Here is an 18,887-nt window from a genome sequence, read left to right on the forward strand (position 1 = left end):
AATGGGGGCATTCGACCAACCTGTGCGGAAGTGCAGAGCATGCCTATTGATTTTGACCAAGATCCTGGCCTTGAAAATGTGCTTGGACTCACGCTTGGGCACAGAAAAACGCCAATCTCGCATGTCTCCCATGAGAGATTGAAGGTGTGGCGCGTTGTCGCAGAGAGATCCGATTGAGGTGCGGCTTGCAGTTCCGCACCCTCGCAATCTTAGTCCAACCATGCACACACATTATCGCTGATCATTCGAGCAGAGAGGTCTGCGTTGTCTAGAATCCAGATATTGAACTAACATAATTCTAACCCTCATCGAGCCTTGGTACACCCACAATGAGAATGAACTTGATCAGATAGAACATGGTGTTGGTCTGAATGCGTCGAACGACTCGGATACTTTGACACAATACACTCCGCCAAAAGCTCAATCTGACACATCTTAGGTATGTTGCTTTTGCTGGTCATGATCACCCTACTGACTCTCTCACTGTTCATGCGGACTTTTTCGCCTTCTACGGCTTTGATTCAATCCGAGGCAGAGAAACATTTCTTTTCTCGGGCTCCCGGAGCAGTTCTCAGACAACAATGGTTTACCTTGCATTGGCTGTTCGAGACCTCATAGCTAATGAGTAGTGGCAAGCTAATAATAGTCGGTCTGTACTACACAGTACCTTTGACCAACAGTATTGAGTGCAAACTCTGACCACAAACTTTGAAATAATGACGACTTCTGATCAACATATTTCAGACTGGCGATTGGGGCTTCTGCTTGTGAAACTTGGATACGACCGTCTTGTTGTTGGTTTACGATGACGAAACGAGAGTAAGGGGCATCATCAGGAGCAGCGCCGGCCTGCCGCCTGTGTATGATCGCGACTCATATCCACCGTCGTTATAGGGGCATCGTTCTCTGTGAAGTAACTTTGGCGAAAGAATGATATACAGAACTCGAGACAAACGGCGGCTGCGACGATTGTATTAAATGGAAAGCATCTCTTGGGCAACCTGAGGAAGTGCTCGAAAATGTTGACACTTCGCCATGGTCAAACAAGGCCCAAACCGCGAACGAGCGATAGTCTGATGAACGGGCTGTAGTACTAAGCATCCCCGCCCCATCGGCGAATTGGAAGCGAAATCGAAGTAGAATAGTGTGACAAGGGGACCGCCGCCCGGGGGTCCTTTAGCCTGCTTGGCCGCTGAAAAGGGGCCGTTGGGTGGCCCCTGGCATGCTCCCAAATCACACAACGCGGAAGCGTGGGAGCCCTTCCCTGTGGGTTTGGCTACGGTCCCCTACGGATACCTTAACACTCTGTTGCACTTTGACTGCAATTCCAGTCAATTCCAGCCTTTTTCGCTGCAACTTCGCGCCCGCGACGAGTCAACGGCAACCCGCGTCACCCACCACTCCTTCAGTCGACGTTTCTTTAGACGTTTCAGTCACTCTCTTCGTCTCCCCTCTCCTCCCCTCTTCTCTCACACACACCCGCATATCTGCACTCCCAACCCTCTAGAGACACGTATCTCTGTTCACTCGTTTTACATTACAACTACACTCGTTTTACCATTGATCTCTGCAAATTCTACTGCGGAGGTTTGCACTCATTTACACGGATACGGGGCTACAATCCGACCTGCGTGCACTTCGCAACACAAGACACAGACCACTCCCAACAATCATTTCATTGCTACTTCTGCGTCCTGGCCTTCACCAACCTATTATCGATTCCTGGTTCCCTGCAAAACAGTTGCTTAACAGACCCAAATTATCACCGTAAAGGCGAATTCGTGTTACCCAGGATCGGCGACCCCAGAAAAACCATAGTTCGAGCTATTATCCACCGGCCTCCGTTTCGTTCTCGACACCAGATATCTTGCACCGAGGACGCTTCCCTTTCGACAACTTGTACATGTATCTGACCACCTCGAAAGCAAATTCACCCGGCCATTAACGCCATGTCTTCCTTAGGGACGTCGCGCTGGCGGCGCAACAGGTCCAGTATGAATCTACTCAGTCAAACTCCACAGCCGGTGCAACCCCAGCCTTCCCTTGCACCTACACCAGCGCCAAAGCTTGAAAAATCATCTTCCAAAATGTCACTGTTCAATCTGTTCAGTCGACCAAAAGTAGAGAAGGCCAGAGGCCATATAGAAGTTGGTCTAGCAGTACCGATGCAGCCACAGGAACCTCCGAAACCTCCCCCTTCCCCACCGAAATCTTCTTTGCGACTTAACCCTACTCCTTCAGCCCAGCAAGTACACCGAGCGCGATCAAGTGGAATGTTACGGCCGACATCGTTCCGTCCTTCTACGGCCACGAGTAACAGAGACAGTGGCTCCTGGGAGCCACCGCCTCTGTTTCAGGCCTATCCTCGGTCAATCAAACACGCCACCGTTCAAGCCTGTGTCTTTTCTCCTGATATTCTGCTCAGGACTCAAAGTCAAAGGAGGCAATACGAATTGGCGCGAGAACGGAACGAGAGTCAGCGTGATCTATCCGCAACATTAGAAGGTAGCACGGAAGCAAAAAAGTTGGAAAAGAACCATCGACGACTTATATCTAATTCAATCCTGCATCCCCACACGCCTCAACTTACCGACAAAGTTTATGTCCTGGACGATGACTCCCACATTTTACAGTATGCCGGAGATGGCCCGCTCGACCGACTTCCAGAGAAGGTTTTGAAGCTCGGCAAGGAGTCGGCAGCTTTCGCATGCGATCTTATCCCCGGAAAGCATTGGGTTCTACAAATCTCACAAAGTGCCTCGGAGGATGGAACAGTGGCAATTGGGCCCAAGCACAACCTACTATCCCGTCTACGTTTACAATCCTCTAGCGTCAGGAGGGAAGCAACAAGTTTTCTATTGGTACTGGACAGCGCCGAAGAGATGGACTCATGGATGACAACTGTGCGCAAGCAGATTGATACCCTCGGCGGGGCGAAGGTCAAAGAGGAAACCATTAGAGAATCATCGTCGATTGAGGAATCTCCGGAGGAACATTCTGAGTCAGTCAGCACACCTGGACAACGCTACCTCACCCATCGCAATCCAAATCGCATGTCCAAGGCCATTGACTCGCCCTTCCAGTCGCTACACTCAGATTCACCAAGAATCGTCGCCTCTGATTGGGAAGGGAACAGGAGCGAGAAGACAATCAGCATTGCAGACACCACTAGCATCCACTCTTCCGGACACAGTATCAAGCGAAGGTCGGTTGAGGCATCATCAATCGCCACGACAGTCATATCGCATGATCAACTGCAGCTCGATCAATTGCGGGAGCGGTCACGACTTTCCTATGTTTCCGCTACCACGGGCACCTCAATCTCTGTTGCTGGGACAAGGAACACGTCTCGCAATTCTTCGCCGGCCCCGCAGTCACCTAAGGAAGGCATTTCCCCTTCTGAAACGCCGCTCACGTCGCTCAGATCGTTTCACATGATACCCAGCGGCGCCACTGCAACTCGCCGGAGATCCATGCAACCTCTCCCAGTAACCAATGAAGACAGCTCTCTATCCGCCGGAATGCATTCCGTCACTCCACAACGTCATTCCATATACGGTCCTACATCACCAACCTTAGATTATTCGGGGCACCCGTCTTCGAACGCATCTATCCCTGTATCAACACACACTCCTGTGTCCACTTTCAACGCCCACGCACCCAAGGTGACTGCGACCGATGAACAGTCGCATGTCGTGCCCACAAGTGCCGCGAACTTTGTACGCCTCAGTGGCCAGGGTGCAGTGAGATCCAGTGTTAGAAGTTCAAGTGCACCCGCTGCCAGGCAGACTTCAATATCACCACCCCCACGAGACCCTGCCCCACCACCAGGCCGACGACAATCGACTTTGGGTGACCTTCCGTCTTCAGGCAAACGGATGTCACAGGGCCAAAAGCCTTTCTTGCGGCCTCTACCTGTGCGAACCCAGAATCATGACGGGGCTGTCGTTGTTCCCCGACGTTATTCATCACTATCACCCGCTCCGATCCCTTTGGGCGTGGTAGTCAACAGATCTGCGACCAACCCAGTCAAACCTCCATCCGCGATGCATAGCTTTGCTCCTTCAGGTGTCAACAGAGCACCTTTATCATCTTCCCCAATCAATGAGCAAAGGACAGCAGCACCTTCGTCACAGCCGCTACGTCGCCCTGCGAGCGTTCAGATTCGCTCGAACCCTGCGCCTTTCCTTTCCTCATCACGGCCGGTAGGCGCTCCCGTACGCGCCATATCCAGCACCCCCTCTTTTGTCCCAGGCAAACGTGCCTCGGTGGCACCAGGACTTCGTGCCAGCCCATCGAACCCGGCGCTTGGACTGCAGAATGTCGATACAGCGTCTCAGCGCGGCGTAGTGCCTCGCCGTTCGATGCCCGCCATGGCATTCCCTCCGCCTGCGCCTCCGCCAAACATGCCGTTACCACCACCACCGCCTGTCGGTCCACCAAAGGCTGTTGCTGTGTAACCGGCGCCTCATCTAACACATCATTTTCATTTGTCTCTACCATCAAAATCATAACTCAACGATCCTGAATATTTGGCGTTTCAACGGCTCGGAACGGAAAACCTAGGAAATCACACAAACTCGGCTGGAAAAGCTCGGGATATCATGTCGTCATGTCCTTTTTCTTCAAACTTGTCGTTATTCCCATTCCCCATGTTTCTATTCTTGCTCTTTGAACTTTTCTTCTTCACTCGCACGATACCTTGCTTGCTGTTGCATGTTTCCTTTCCGGTTCAATGGCCTATCTCCCTTCTCAGATACCTCTTTTCTTTTTACTTTCAACTTCCAGTTCATCCTCATGTACGCCACAAACCAAACTGGCGCCGCTAAATATCGATAAGACGATCGTATAATTATATGACAAACAACGGGGACAACACGCCATACGTACCCTTTATTTTATACCCACCCAGATACATGGGAAGCCGAATATATCAATCCAGAAGCATATTCTCTAGCACGGAAATCTGTCTGTCTATTACCAAGTCATTGTGTACTCTTTTACTCGCGTTCCATGGTTACGAGAGTAGGACAGCAAAGGCTCTCATCATATATGCCTGCTTCATTGTTTAGTGAGCGAAAGGCAAAAATCTCAAACTTTGATAGTTGCTCTTCACGGCCTAATTTTACTTGCCTTTTGACGTATTAAATTCACCCTTTATGATTGATTTTTGTTTCTTGTGATGAATTGCTTGACTTTGCATCTGAGTATGGTATTCGGTGCGGTAATGGTAATGGTGATGATAGGATTGAATGTCTGAGGAGGACTGTTAAGTCCGTTCAGTGCAACATAGCCCTGCATACAACGCAAAATACCAAGCAAGTAGAACGGCAGAAAGGCAGGTTCTTCAATTATTCTAATTTTTTAATCATCATCTATTAAACCAGAGTATCAAACTGCTCGGTACACATGTATCCTAGATACAAATATAACACTAGTAATATCTAAGCAAAACAACCCGCAACGCTCTCCATTCGTAACTCGCAGATCTCCAAGTCTGTCTATGTAGTACTTTTCGTATCTTCCGCCATCGCTATTAGATGTTAGAGAGAAGTGCTTATAAAAAAAAACATACAAACGCTACCCCATACTCCAGACAGCCATAGACCCGGTCCGGGTGACATCATCACCCGCCCAACACGTCGTCTCGCCCTCGGGACGGTTCGACCCCTGAGCTTGTTATCGATAACAATTCCACGATAATTATTTCCAATCGATAAACAACAAACGTACTCACCATCCAATCCGCATCCGCTCGAATATAATCCATCAACCCACCACTTTTTTGCCCATAGAAGAAGAAGAAAGAGAAGAGGAGGAAAGAAAAAGAAAACGCGTAATGTCGACGCGTAGAAAGCGGCCCGCGACCAGCACGAGGGACATCAAGACGAAGAAGAACACTACGGACAGCACCATCGACGACAATGTCAATGACATGAAGCCCAAACCCGGCATCAAAACCAACAACCTCCTCCTCACCCACCCCCCAAACCCACCCCAACCATCGTCCCTCCCTCCCCTGCGCTCTCACAACCTCTCCTACCACCACCCCCTCCTCCTCTCCTCCCCCACCGCCAGCACAGCCCTGCTCTCATGGTTCACCTCCATCTCCACCTCGCGCTCCATGCCGTGGCGGAAACCCTGGCTCGACCCGTCCGCGCCTGACTTCTCGGGCGAAGCGCTCAGCAAGCGCGCGTACGAGGTCTGGGTGTCGGAGATCATGCTGCAGCAGACGCGCGTCGCGACCGTGATACCGTATTTCAACGCGTGGGTCGCGAAGTGGCCGACTGTGTGGGACCTCGCGGGCGCGGATGAGGCGGAGGTGCTGGCGGCGTGGAAGGGGTTGGGGTATTATTCGCGGGCGACGAGGTTGAGGTTGGGTGCGAAGGAGGTGGTGGAGGAGTTTGAACGGGGGAAGGGGGAGGGAATGGAGGAGTGTCCGATTCCGAGGGGGGTGGAGGGGTTGATGGGGGTGAAGGGGATTGGGAGGTACACTGCGGGTGCGATTTCGAGTATTGCGTTTGGGGAGGCGGAGCCGGTGGTTGATGGGAACGTAGTGAGGGTGTTGAGTAGGCAGTTGGGGTTGTATGTTGATGGGAAGGATAGGAGGGCGGTGGAGTTGATCTGGGAGGTTGCGGATGGGTTGGTGAAGCACGTTGCTGGGTTTCCGGAGAAGGGGAGGAGCGAGACGCCGGGTTTGTGGAATCAGGCGTTGATGGAGCTGGGGTCGACGGTCTGTACGCCCAGGCCGAAGTGTGGAGAGTGTCCTATTCGAAGTACATGTCGAGTGTATGCGGAGGGAGAGTTGTTAGCTGGCAAGAAGGTGAAGAAGGAGAGCGTGGTGGTGCCGGATATCGAAGACGCATGTTCATACTGCGAGCCGCTCGACACCGAGGATCTCCAGTCTGTCTCGCCAGAAGACGACGTAGACGATCAAGATGCACCGAAACCATCCAAGAAGCGGAAAACAGAAACGAAGCCTGTCAATACCATCTCTCACTACTTCAACCTGCGAACGCCTCGTACCAAGGCAGAGAGCGAGATCGTAGATAAGAGAGATATCCCCGAGGCGGCTCCGGTGAACGGCACCCACAAACGCAAAGACGCAGATTCCAGCGCACCATTGAAGTCGACGATAGCTTACTGCTCGCTGTTTCCGAAGAAGGTCGTCAAGAAGAAGGTGGCTGAAGAGGAATGCGTCGTCTGTTTGGTCGAAGCGCGTTTATCAGGTGGCGGCAGCCAGTGGCTGATAGAGCAGAGGCCAGCAACTGGTAAGTTATTGATTAGCGGCGCCTCGTCTACTCCCGTAATCTACAAGGTCTTGGGATAGATATTCCCATTCGGTGGCTAGTCAGAGCATTTGCATTCGATCTGGCGGCATCGTCTAGTACTTGCACAAGTAACATGTGCTTGGTTAGACTGACAGGTGTTTCAGGGCTACTTGCTTCGTTGTGGCAGTTTCCGCAACGAACCCTATCGACATCTGATAACACAACATCTGGTAGAAAGGCGTCGGCTGTTGACTATGTCTCGACGCTCGAGGTTGGCAATCTCGATGAACACGCAGACAGTATCCAGCACGTCGGCGAAATCGGTTCGATTGTTCATGTCTTTAGTCACCTGAAGTTGACGATGCATGTACAGCACTTTCAGATCCGCATAGCCGTTTCCGAGAGCCTGGCCGATAGCGAGAAGGGCACCCCGAAGCGTGCCAAATGGGTCGCTACCGAGGCAATGGACGAGGAGACCCTATCGACGGGTATGCGAAGATGCTGGGATCTGGTTACAGGATGACGAATTCTTAGTCTTGGGATTGGAAGAGAGTATATGCTAATGAAAGTCAATGGCAGCAGATAGGGACGGGAGCAGTATAAACAAGCGCCTGCCAATAGGAAAAGGGGATGTCAGATGGCGGGAGCGAGCCATGTGTGTCCTTGGTCAGACTTTCACTAATTGCTGGATGGGATTGGCCTAGAAGGGGAGATCATTCTGGACTGATTGCTATCTGGACCAATGATTCGTAACCCTGTCGCGGATGGCGTTGATAAACTCGACACAGGAGGAGGTGCTATCGAAGAGTTAATATCGAATTGACGAATACCTACCTGACGGCGGAAAGTCGAAGACATAAGTACAGGTCGATATGTTATAAGTTGGTTGATGGCCCAACTTGTTCACCACCATCGTCATCGAGTTCATGTTATGTTCATATTCACATTCATGTTCGTGTTGGTGATGATAGGGAACCCCCACCCCCGCAAAAGGTAGGTTGGTTGGTGGATACGGCCAAATCCTTATCTCTTTCTTGGCGATTAACCACCAATCTTGGCTTTCCCGCTCCGCTATCAATCACACTTGGACTCCATAGCCATCCTTGCACTTCCCCTTCCCCCCTTCCACCCCCGGAATCCGTGGACATTAGGGATATGAGGGGGTCTATGCCGTATGATAACACCTATGAAGCACTGGCTGATAGATAACAGCTCTTGTCCTCCACCTGCACTATCCCTAAAAGGTGAATTATATCCAGTCGAAGAGGCACAGCAACCTCAACCTTGACAGTCCACGACTTTGACTAGACAGGGGGGATTACCCATCAGGGCCATCACCGCAGCCATGTACCTACGACTAAGTAGTGAGATTGTGAGACTGGTGCAACAATGTCCCTCGATAAGAACGGTCAAGTAGTTCCAGTTATAAACAGACAACATTGCCATGTGTCTTGAGCCCCATAAGTTTTCCTTGTACCTTTCTTGCCTTACTTCGTGCGATTGTTCGTTCGTGTAACGGTTCCCCATTGTAAACTATGGAGGCTCCCGCTGCCCCAACTCCCATCACCGCATGGCCGGAGTACGACCAGCAGCCTACGGGTGGAGATGTCTTCACCCAGGATCTCAATGCGCCCTATGACAAGGGAGATTTGTGCTGGATCCTCATCTGTGCGAGTCTTTGCTGGTATGTAATACATTACCATTGACATAGTTAATTGAATATTGCATACTGACTGAATGTAGGCAAATTACTCCGGTATGTTCTATCATCATCATAATGGCCTAGCTATGGGATTGTACAACCCCAATCAACTACCATTCTGCCACTCGTCCTATCATAGGATATTACATATCATGGTTCTAACATCCACCAGGCCATCGGCTTCCTCTACGCTGGAATGCATAGGCGCAAAGCTGCACTCACTATGATCTTCCAATCGCTCTTCTGCGCCTGCGCCTGCGGCATCCAATTCTGGGTCTACGGGTACACATCCATTCCATCCACTCAATGCAAACCTCCCGCTGACAATTGCAAAAAGATACTCACTCTACCAATCCCACACGACCGGCCCATTCATTGGCGACCTCTCGCTCGCCGGACTCCACAACGTGCTGGCCTACCCAAGTCTCGCGAACCCCGATATCCCTGATATCCTCTACGCCTGCTTCGGATTCACGTTCGTGACGGCTACGGCTATGATCTTGGCTGGTGCTATGTTGGAGAGAGGGAGGCTGCTTCCTAGCATGATTTTCCTCTTGTGCTGGACGACGTGAGTGCATTGCTCTGCTATGCCCCTGATCCGATCCTGAATGGCTTCTTCCCTTCTCGTCGAAGTAGTGTCTATGTTTCATACTAACATCACGTGTCTCAACAGCTTCGTCTACTATGTCCTCGCGTACTTCGAGTGGAACCCCAACGGCTGGCTCTACAAGCTCGGCGTCTACGACTTCGCCGGCTCAGGTACGTTCCCCTTTCCATCCATTCCTCTCCCCTAAATCTAACCACCAACAGGCCCCGTACACATCGCCTCCGGCTTCTCCGCCCTCGCCTGGTCGCTCATGCTCGGCCGGCGCAAAGACCCGCACAACGAATCCCACCACCCGCGGATCCCGCACTTCAAGCCTCACAACCCGTTCCTCGTCGGCCTGGGCACGATCCTGATCTGGCTGGGCTGGTTTTCCTTCAACGGCGCCAGCACGGCCAACCTGTCCCTCCGCAGCATCTACGTCGTCGTGAACACGAACCTCGCGGCGTGTGGCGGCGGCATCGCCTGGGTGCTCGTCGAGTACGCCTTCAGCCGCAAGTTCAGCATCGTTGGATTCTGCTCCGGCATCATTGCCGGGCTGGTTGGGATCACCCCCGCGGCGGGCTTCGTGCCGGTTTACGTGGCTGCGCTCATCGGTGGTACGTATCCCATCCCATCCCCCTCCCCTACCGCCATCCTCCACATAGGAATCCACAACTAACGTACGTTCTCCAACAGCACTGACAAGCATAACATCCTTCTTCACCGTGCGCTACAAGCACATCCTGACCATCGACGAGGGGCTCGACATCTTCGCGATCCACGGCGTCGGCGGCTTCGTCGGCGACATCCTAACCGGCTTCTTCGCGACGTCGTCCATCCCGGCCCTCGACGGCGTCAACAACGCCTACGCCGGCGGATGGTGGGACCACAACTGGAAGCAGATGGGGTACCAATTAGCCGCCGCGACGACCTGCGCGGCCTGGTCTTTCGTCATCAGCATCATTCTGCTGTTCATTATTGATAAGATCCCCGGGCTGCATTTGAGGGCGAGCGAGGAGGAGGAGGTGAGGGGGCTGGATGAGAAGTATTTTAGTGATTGCTGGGGGGATGTGCCGGTGCTTGAGGGGTATGGAGGCATCACGGGGAGTGGGAGGTTGGCTGGTGGGGGGGATGGGAGTGTGAGGAGTGGGGAGGCGGTGCCGGTTGTTGCGGCGAAGATGGATTAGACTTATATCTGTTTTTTGTTTTCGGAGACGTTGAGGGAGCGTTGTGAGGTTCTCTCAATGCTGTCGTTCTTTGACATGCTTAGGCTGATAGATTCGCTACCTTTTCTTCTTCATTCTGTCGTTTATATTTCAGACAGCTACATACATACACACATACACCCTATACCCATCCTATTTCCATTCAAAAACTAAACTTTCAAGTTTAGATACTTGTAACATTGTCAGCTATAAACCCATCACCTCCCCCTCCCAACCCACCCACTCTCCCCCGGCCCAAGATAACTCCCCTTAACACCCCCCAAATCCACCACCAACCGCTGAACCGTCGTCCCCCCCTCAAGCAGCCAAACACTCAATCTATGCTCCCCCTTCTCCACGCGTCCCACATTCGAACTCACGATCCTCGCGCCGTTGATGACGCTCTCGCTCCACCCGCCCGGCATACTTCCCAGCGTAGAAGACGGCACGGGGGTGACGGTGATGGGGGTGCCGTCGTCGATCGCGATGGCGTATTTGAGCGGGGAAGAAGGGTCGACGTTGAAGGAGGGGGGAAGGTACACTGAGACCTTCGCTGCGGCGGCGGTGGTGAGGGCGTAGAATGTGTAGATTGCGCGGGGGGCGGTGGAGGGGGTCAGGGGGGACGAGGGGAGCGGGTTGAGTGTTAGGCCGGAGGCGGTGCGGCCGTAGTTTGGGATTATGGACAGTGAGGTGCCGGAGGAAGGATTGAGGGAGGTGTAGCGGTGCATTTCGATGGCGACGGCGCCGTTGGATTCGACGTACCCTGTGAAGGAAGGGGGCACGGCGAAGTTGGTGATCGGGAGGGTGAGGGTCGCGGAGGTGCCTTTGCTGGGTTTGATGGTGATGTCGGCTTTTGTGGTGGTGTCTTTTGGGGCGAGGGTCCAGTCGACGGTGATGATGGCGCGGATGTCGGAGACGCCGGATGGGTAGGTGAGTGTGCCGGATGATGGGGTTACTTTGATGTATGGGACGCTGGCGGTGATGGTGAAGTCGACGGTTCCGGAGCCTTTGGCGTAGATGTCGATTGTGCGGTTCTCGGGGGTGTAGGGGTCGATGGATGGGAGGGTTGGAGCGGCATCTCCTGGTGTTGAGGCTGCGCTGTTTTGGACGGAGACGCCCATTATGCCTGTGGATGGGGCGGTTGTTCCGATCGTCTGCACTGAAGGCATGGAGTTGGACGCTGGGTCTTGCCTGTGTGTATATGTATGATTAGCATGCCGTACGATTATAGCATCAACATCGTCACTGACCAATTGTTGTAGCCAAAGTGGATCTGATCCATCATATGGTTCCATTTCCCGTTGACCAGACTATGATATCTCTTCTGGATCACCGCATCCTGCGCGTACGTCTTCTTCACATCGTCCGCCAGAATATTCGTGCTCATCCTCTTCTGCGCAGCATACGCCTTGTTCCTTGCCGCATTGATATACACCTGCACGACCACACGACCAGCCATAATGGGATGCAAAACCATCTCAAAGAACGCAATCTGCGTCTCCGCATCAAGTCCATCGTACAATTTCTGCGCCTTCACCTCCAGCGCTTGCCACTCGCCCAGCACGGTCTCCGCTTCGTCGTAGTTGACAGTGCTGTACGGGAAGTTGAGATTCAGCAGCTCGTACTTCCGCCGGATGATGAGTTTGCCGTAGGTAGCCATTGCTTCGGCGGTGCCTTTCGATACGGCGGCGCCGAATTCGCGTGTCGCCCATGCTTCGAGCCAGGGATCGGTGCTGGCTGAGGAGGTGAACTTGGACATGTCGTATGCCATGTCGAGGAAATGAGATATCGGCAGTTCCTAGTACATACTTCATCAGTCTTTACAAACCTCAGCCGTCCTCGAATATCGATGTGATACTCACCAAAGGCTTCAAATCCCCAACATTCACGATCCAAATCTGCGTAGCGTTCTTCTGGTGCGCGAGATGCATCTGCTCCCACGTCTTCGAGAGCTGGATCGAATTGATCCACTTGTAGTTCCTCGGGTCGCCGACGTAGTCGAAGTGGTAGTAGACGCCGAAGTTCCCAGAGCGACTCATCTCGCTGCTGATGGGCAGGCGTTGGATGTTTCCGCTGTTGTCATCGCTCCAGAGGATCGTGACGTCCTCGGGGACTTTCATGCCGGCTTGGTAGTAGCCGCCGACCTCCTGTGAACACTGTTAGAACTTGATCCCCCAAGGCGATAAGTAGGCCTATAAATTGGTCGACTGGTCGGATGAGATTGAGAAAATTGCTTTGTTACCTTGTAAACACACCACATCTGCGGCACGCCCCTTAAATCCTGCACACCAAGCGCACTCTTCAGCGCCCCCTGCTGAAACGCAATAACATCGACCAACTGCTTCGCATCGAGCGTCGGGCTCGCGGTATCCCCATCCCCCCTCATCCCCATCGTCCACACCGTCTCCCAATTCTTCGCCCGCGTCGCCCCATCCTGCATATACTTCTTCAGCCCCGCCTGATTCGCCTTCCAGTCCCACGGCTTGACTTTCTCTTTATCCGCCCTCGCCAGCGGCTCCGTGTGCGACGTCCCCATCACGATGCCCATCTCATCCGCCAGCGGCCCGTTCTTTGCGTCGTCGACGTAGAACTTGCTCGCCCACATCGTCGGCCAGAAGTAGTTTGCGCGGAGGCGGAGGAGGAGTTCGAAGACTTTGGCGTGGAAGGCGGCATTGTAGGACCCGAAGCCGGCGGCGGAGCGCACCCAATTGGTGAGGGCGGGTTGCTCGTCGTTGAGGAAGATGCCGCGGTATTTTATGGAGGGCGGGCCTTGGGTTTTGGTGATGGGGAGGGCATAGATGGCGGTTTTGCGTTTGGGGGGTACGTCCGCCCACCAGTACCAGGGGGAGACGCCGATTTGTTCTGAGATGTCGTAGAGGGCGAAGATGGTGCCGCGTTTGTCGCTGCCGGCGAGGATGAGGGCGCTGGCGACGCCGTCGGTTGGGTTGGGGACGACCTGCGTGGTGAAGGATTCCCATTTGCCTTTTACGGCGGAGACGTCGAGTTTGCCGGTGCTGATGAGGTTGTCGATGAGGGGGGATTTGCCGATCGTGCCGGCGATGATGACGGGCGTGTTGGTGAGGCCGGAGGTGCTAGTTGCGAGTTTGCCTTTTGTGCCTGTGACGAGGCCAAAGTCGTTGGCGAGGTCGTTACCTGCGCGCGTGACACCGGGCCAGTCTTTGGAGTCGATGACGATAGTCGGTCCGGACCCTGTGCCGCCGAGTTTCAGTCCTCCTGGGGTTTCTGAGAAGGCGAGATTGGGGGTTTGCCATATGGCTAGAGTCCTGAGGGCGAACGAGAAGAGGCATATGAGACGGAGAAGAAACTCCATCATGACTGATGAGTCTCGAGTGATCCTGAGATGGAGAGCAACAAGACGCACGAAGAGTACATTCCTCGGGTTTTATAGACGACATGATGTGGAGATAAATAGTCGAAATGGAAGAAATGCGGATATATCATTTCGATCTGATTCGCCTATGCCCATGGTCAATTGCAAAATAACACACGAAAAAGTAACACGACACGGAACGAACCACTATATCCCCCCTCCCAAACTTCCGGTGCCGAACACCTCGACACCACATCCCACGGTTGCGAAGCCCCAATCACAGAGACTCGATCTCAGCCATGGGCCCGCTCGTTGGTGGAACATACCAAATCCGCATCCAATATGCCGAAGACGCTTTTTGATTGTACGAGAAGCCGAGGGGCCCGCGTAGGCGGAAGGCAATCTCGAGCGTACTCGCTTCTCCGCATGGAAAAGTCTATGAGATCTGTGGTGGAGGAGATGGTTCGGGGATCCGAGCAATGGCAAGGATGTAGTTGGGTCGTGGGGCCTTCATCGAATTGAGCTTAATTTGACGTAGATTGATTGCGAGTCGCCACAAATAGCCGTAATAAGGGAAAGAGCCACCAGCCGTTCGAAGGCTGCCACACGAATACAGTGTATGGGAAATTTGATCGCAATGAGAGAATGCTATACGTGTGATAACATCGTAAGACTGTGTCTGAATACAACGTGCACGTGGTTTAGTGCACCCATTTACTGCCATGTGAACATTGATACATGCTCTACATGAACGATCTTGACAGGAGCAATTCTAAATGTTGAACATCAAACCCCGAGGAGGGAAAGCTAATTTATGTTTTTAATGTTAACTCTGGTGATAAATATAGGAAGAGGTAGAAATGTCAAGCGGGACGGCGTTTGTCCAATGTAGGAGGCACACATTAGAAGCACCAACTGGAGAGAAATTAAATCATAATTGGAGACAGTCGATAGCAGACATCAAGTAAGCATTGTCACAGCATCTATGTCATTATCCAAAGAGATAAATTTAACAGCATCAATTGTTTCATATGTTATCGTGTCTATTCACTGAATGGTCTATTCATAAGAAGCATTAAACATTGCAAATCATCGACCGAATCGAAAAGAAACATTCTTCTCATGCATGCATGCGTTCATGCTAAGCAAGCAAAAGGCCCATGAGGGTAATGTAGATTCTGCGTACAACCCCAAGCCTTGCTTTGATTTGCTTGATTCCTCCTCCTCCTCATCAATGGCATTATACCTGGATGCCTATCATCGCTTCCCAATGCTTTTTTGGTGCTACACAACGCCTGATTCCCGTTCTAACAAAAAGTTACCACTGTGCTATATCGATTTCTTTTCTATTGGGAGACCTCGAAACGAAATTTAAGAGGAGGGCTCCTCGATGCTGTCGGGCTTGACAGCGTCGGCGTCAGACATCTCGGTGTCCTTGGGCTCAGGGTTCTCGGCCTGCCTCTTGGCCTCCTCCTCGCGCTTCTTGCGCTCGATATCGGCCTGCTTGGCGGCGGCGGCCTCCTGCTGCTTCTTAAGAACGGATTGTCTCTGCTCCTCGATCTTGTCGTTATAGCGTTGGATGATGGGGCCGGCGATCGATCGGATCTCCTCCATCTTGCTGACGTACTGGTTCTTGGAGGCATCATCACCGTCTTCGTAGAGCCAGTCCTAGAGAAGGTTAGCATTCAAGATTTTATTGCTGATGTAGGGAAACATGGCTTACCTCGATTGTGTCAAGCTTAGTGGATAGTCTTGACTTCTCGTCGTCGCTGGCGAATTCAGAGTAGGTGCTGGTGATCTTATCCTTGAGCTCGTAGATGAAAGCCTCGAGCTCGTTCTTCTGGTTCTCGGTATCGGCGACGAGCTTGTCCTCCATGATCATCTGGTTCTCGCGCTCGGCGGAGATGGTCTTGGTGGCCTCATCCAAAGCAGCGGTGCCGGCAGAGATGGGCAGGTCACCCTTGCGCTGCTGCTTCTTGACCTTGCGCATCTTTGGCTTCTCGTCCTTCTTGTCGACATCCATGTCCTGTGTGTCAGATGTCAGCTTTTGAATAGAGTCATACGCAGAATCAATTACAGCAAAAGAAGGGTCGCTGCGAGCCCTTTTCGCGATCGGTGAGGGGTCGTGCTCGTCGATGCGTTTGCCGGAACTCGAAAAAATGGGAGAAGTGGGAATACGTACGTCCTCTTTGCCCTCCTCCTTGGGGGGTTCGGGGATAGGCTCCTCGACCTCGACCTCCTCGACGTAGTAACCGGACTCGACGTTGAGGATACCGTGGATGTTAAGACGGGCCTTCAATTTGCAGATCATGAAGTCACCCTTGGGATCAGCCTGGACACCCTTGACGGAGAACCTCCCAATGAAGGGATTTGTCTTTCCGGGAAGGAGCTCTGGCTTGGCGTACTTGGCCTCGAGGTCGAAGGCGTGTTTCCTGTAGAAGGTGAGGATCTTGGTGGAGGGCAAGACGTTGCCCTTGTTGAAGACGGTGAGGCTGGTGTCCTCGTCTGGGATGTCGTCGGACTTCTCCCAGGTGAACTCGATGGGGTAGCTCACCATGTCGTGGACGGAGAAGTCACGGACGCGGAAGACCGGGGAGAGGATGGCGCAGCTGAAAGCGCAGCCACGAGCGACGGCCTCGTCCTGGTTGAGAGTGAAGGAGAGCTGCTTTCCGAAGAAATCACCGATGGCCTGCTTCAAGGCAGGGACACGGGTGCAGCCACCGACCAACTCGACGTGGTCAATGTCCTCGGGCTTGAGCTTGGCCTCGGCGAGAGCCTGCTCGATGGGCTTGGTGGCACGGTCGAGGAGAGGCCTGACGAGCTCCTCCAATTCCTCACGCTTCAACATACTGCGGACATCGACGTCGTTCATGACGGACTCGATGTTAAGAGGGGCGACCGAGTTGGCGGAGAGAATCTTCTTCAGCTTCTCAACACCAGCCTGGACACGGAAACGGGCCTTGGGGTTCTCGTTGATGTCGATCTTGAACTTCTCCTTGAACTCGACAGCGAAGTGGTCGACCATGGCCTTGTCGAAGTAACGTCCACCAAACTGGCGATCCCAGGCGGTGGCCTTGACGGTCAATTCACCTTTCTTGAACTCGACGATGGAGGCGGTGTAGGTGCTGTGGCCGATGTCGATGAAGGCGACCCTTCGGGGCTTCTCCTCTGGGCCGGGAAGGTCAGTCTTGGTGATGCCATAGCCCAATGCGACGGCGGTGGTATCATTGATTAGACGCAGAGCCTTGAGGCCAGCAATCTCGGAAGCGTCGAGGACGGCTCTGCGCTGGGCATCGGTGAACCAGACGGGGACACTGAGAACGACGTCGGAGACGGGGAGTTTGAGCTCAGCAGATGCGGTCTGCTTGACCTTTGTGAGGAAGGCGGCCTGGATCTGAGTGGCAGTGAAGCGCTCCTTCTTGCCCAAGTATGTGACCTCAGCACCGACCTGGCCGTCAACGTCGACGAGGGGAGCAGAGACGAAATTCCTCTCGTCCTCGATATCGGGGTCGTTCAGGGAGCGGCCGGCCAAGCGCGTGAAGTTGGCGACGGTGTTCTTGAGGTTAGAGACCTCCTGGTTCTTTGCGGTCTCTCCGAGGTATCTGCTCTTGGGGCCAAAGCCAACTAGGGAACTGTTTGTATATATTTGTTAGACTAGAGTTTTCATTGTTGGTGGCGGGGGGAAAAGGCTTACGGAGTGGCACGGTTGGAGACTTCGTTTGTGATCTGGGAGAAGGTGTCAGTCGGTCATCTTATTTGCGATAAACATATAGAGACAAGAGAGTCAGGATATGAGTAGGGGAAATACGCACCACGTCGACACCACGGTTGCGCGCGACCGCAATGACGGTGTTCAGCGAACCCAAATCAACACCCACGACAGACATGATTGTGCGTTATCAGTTTCTTTTGGCGGGGTAAGAAAAAAAAGGAAATAGCCTCTTATAGAGAAAGGGCGGGCGGGGTTATAGATCGCGGAATGCGAGGGGTATAAATTATTGTAGAAGGGGAGAGAGGGCGGAGAGTGTCGAGAGGATGGGTTAGTTATAAACGGTATAAAGAAATTTGTGGACAAGGTGTGATGGGGAAGGACGGTGATGTATCGGCGGGGGCCAAGTACGTAAAAAAAGAGCCTTCTGGAGAGTTCGGTTGAATTCCATACAAAAGTCTGTGGTTGGTGGTTGGTTGGTTGGCTACCCGTAGGTACCTACCATGTACCTTGCAACTAACTGGTTGGTTGGCCAGGACTACCTAGTTGGGCTACTAAGAAATCTAGGACTGGGCAACAACAAGCAAACAGGTTATAATTATTATCAAATTTCTCTTATGTATACCCTGTGTCGTCGATTGTGTCGTCGATTCTCTGTTGTGTGCGTTATTCGTGTATGTACTCCGTACTGTGAAGACACACTCTCTACTGTCAACGAAGTACTATCTACCTATCTACTACATGTGCTAGAGGAAGGAGGGGCAGACTTTTGCTAGTGCGCCAGTGGAACCGGTAACGTAAAAACAAATCGCCGACTTGCCGACTTCCCCCAGTCAATCAATAACAAATAATATGATACGAGACGAGTACCAACAGAACACAACACAACAACGCATGACAACAAACAATAACTACGACTACTAACCGTCACCATCCACCCATCCATCACCACCGTCGCATCATATCATATCCACCAGTCAATAAGCTGCAATCACCTACTACTCCGTACTTTAATTACTATCACCATCACCATTGCTATACACTGCGTTCACCATCGTTACCTCGCCCCGCCTTACGTCATGT

At 52.6% G+C, this 18,887-nt stretch overlaps 5 protein-coding genes across 5 annotated transcripts; 3 read left to right on the top strand and 2 right to left on the bottom strand.

Moving 5' to 3' along the window:
* Positions 1–1,949: 1,949 nt before the first annotated feature.
* On the top strand, positions 1,950–6,165 carry BU24DRAFT_356352 (uncharacterized protein; the record flags this gene model as incomplete). Its single annotated transcript, XM_033523898.1, has 2 exons — positions 1,950–4,434; positions 5,942–6,165. The coding sequence occupies 2 exons, from the start codon at positions 1,950–1,952 to the stop codon at positions 6,163–6,165; spliced, it is 2,709 nt and encodes a 902-aa protein (XP_033378700.1).
* Positions 6,166–6,975: 810 nt separating this feature from the next.
* On the top strand, positions 6,976–8,223 carry BU24DRAFT_427495 (uncharacterized protein). The gene has a single exon (XM_033529242.1). It carries the CDS (start codon positions 7,405–7,407, stop codon positions 7,792–7,794), a length of 390 nt encoding a protein of 129 aa, XP_033378701.1. The 5' UTR covers positions 6,976–7,404; the 3' UTR covers positions 7,795–8,223.
* Positions 8,224–8,806: 583 nt separating this feature from the next.
* On the top strand, positions 8,807–10,746 carry BU24DRAFT_356040 (ammonium transporter; the record flags this gene model as incomplete). The annotated part of the gene is made up of 6 exons (XM_033523878.1): positions 8,807–8,959; positions 9,146–9,255; positions 9,311–9,541; positions 9,647–9,732; positions 9,784–10,176; positions 10,256–10,746. 6 exons carry the CDS (start codon positions 8,807–8,809, stop codon positions 10,744–10,746), a joined length of 1,464 nt encoding a protein of 487 aa, XP_033378702.1.
* A 236-nt stretch (positions 10,747–10,982) lies between these two features.
* BU24DRAFT_399658 (glycoside hydrolase family 115 protein) lies at positions 10,983–14,504 on the bottom strand (the record flags this gene model as incomplete). The annotated part of the gene is made up of 5 exons (XM_033525416.1): positions 14,301–14,504; positions 13,007–14,241; positions 12,627–12,911; positions 12,015–12,562; positions 10,983–11,955 (listed from the first exon to the last, which is right to left on the bottom strand). The coding sequence occupies exons 2-5, from the start codon at positions 14,096–14,098 to the stop codon at positions 10,983–10,985; spliced, it is 2,898 nt and encodes a 965-aa protein (XP_033378703.1). The 5' UTR covers positions 14,099–14,241; positions 14,301–14,504.
* Positions 14,505–15,100: 596 nt separating this feature from the next.
* BU24DRAFT_454749 (heat shock protein Hsp88) lies at positions 15,101–18,129 on the bottom strand. Its single transcript, XM_033531335.1, has 4 exons — positions 17,908–18,129; positions 17,790–17,821; positions 15,819–17,727; positions 15,101–15,763 (listed from the first exon to the last, which is right to left on the bottom strand). Exons 1-4 carry the CDS (start codon positions 17,980–17,982, stop codon positions 15,467–15,469), a joined length of 2,313 nt encoding a protein of 770 aa, XP_033378704.1. The 5' UTR covers positions 17,983–18,129; the 3' UTR covers positions 15,101–15,466.
* Between the last annotated feature and the right edge of the window lie 758 nt (positions 18,130–18,887).

This window comes from Aaosphaeria arxii, assembly GCF_010015735.1.
Source record: "Aaosphaeria arxii CBS 175.79 unplaced genomic scaffold BU24scaffold_11, whole genome shotgun sequence".
NCBI classification, from domain to species: domain Eukaryota; kingdom Fungi; phylum Ascomycota; class Dothideomycetes; order Pleosporales; genus Aaosphaeria; species Aaosphaeria arxii.

Bases quoted from the DNA above. Each gene is read 5' to 3' on its own strand.
- BU24DRAFT_427495 (XM_033529242.1), top strand. From the start codon at position 7,405: ATGTGCTTGGTTAGACTGACAGGTGTTTCAGGGCTACTTGCTTCGTTG.
- BU24DRAFT_454749 (XM_033531335.1), bottom strand. From the start codon at position 17,982: ATGTCTGTCGTGGGTGTTGATTTGGGTTCGCTGAACACCGTCATTGCG. The intron at 17,822-17,907 runs GTGCGTATTTCC...ACCTTCTCCCAG, and splicing joins GCAACCGTGGTGTCGACGTG to ATCACAAACGAAGTCTCCAA. The intron at 15,764-15,818 runs GTAAGCCATGTT...AACCTTCTCTAG, and splicing joins CTAAGCTTGACACAATCGAG to GACTGGCTCTACGAAGACGG.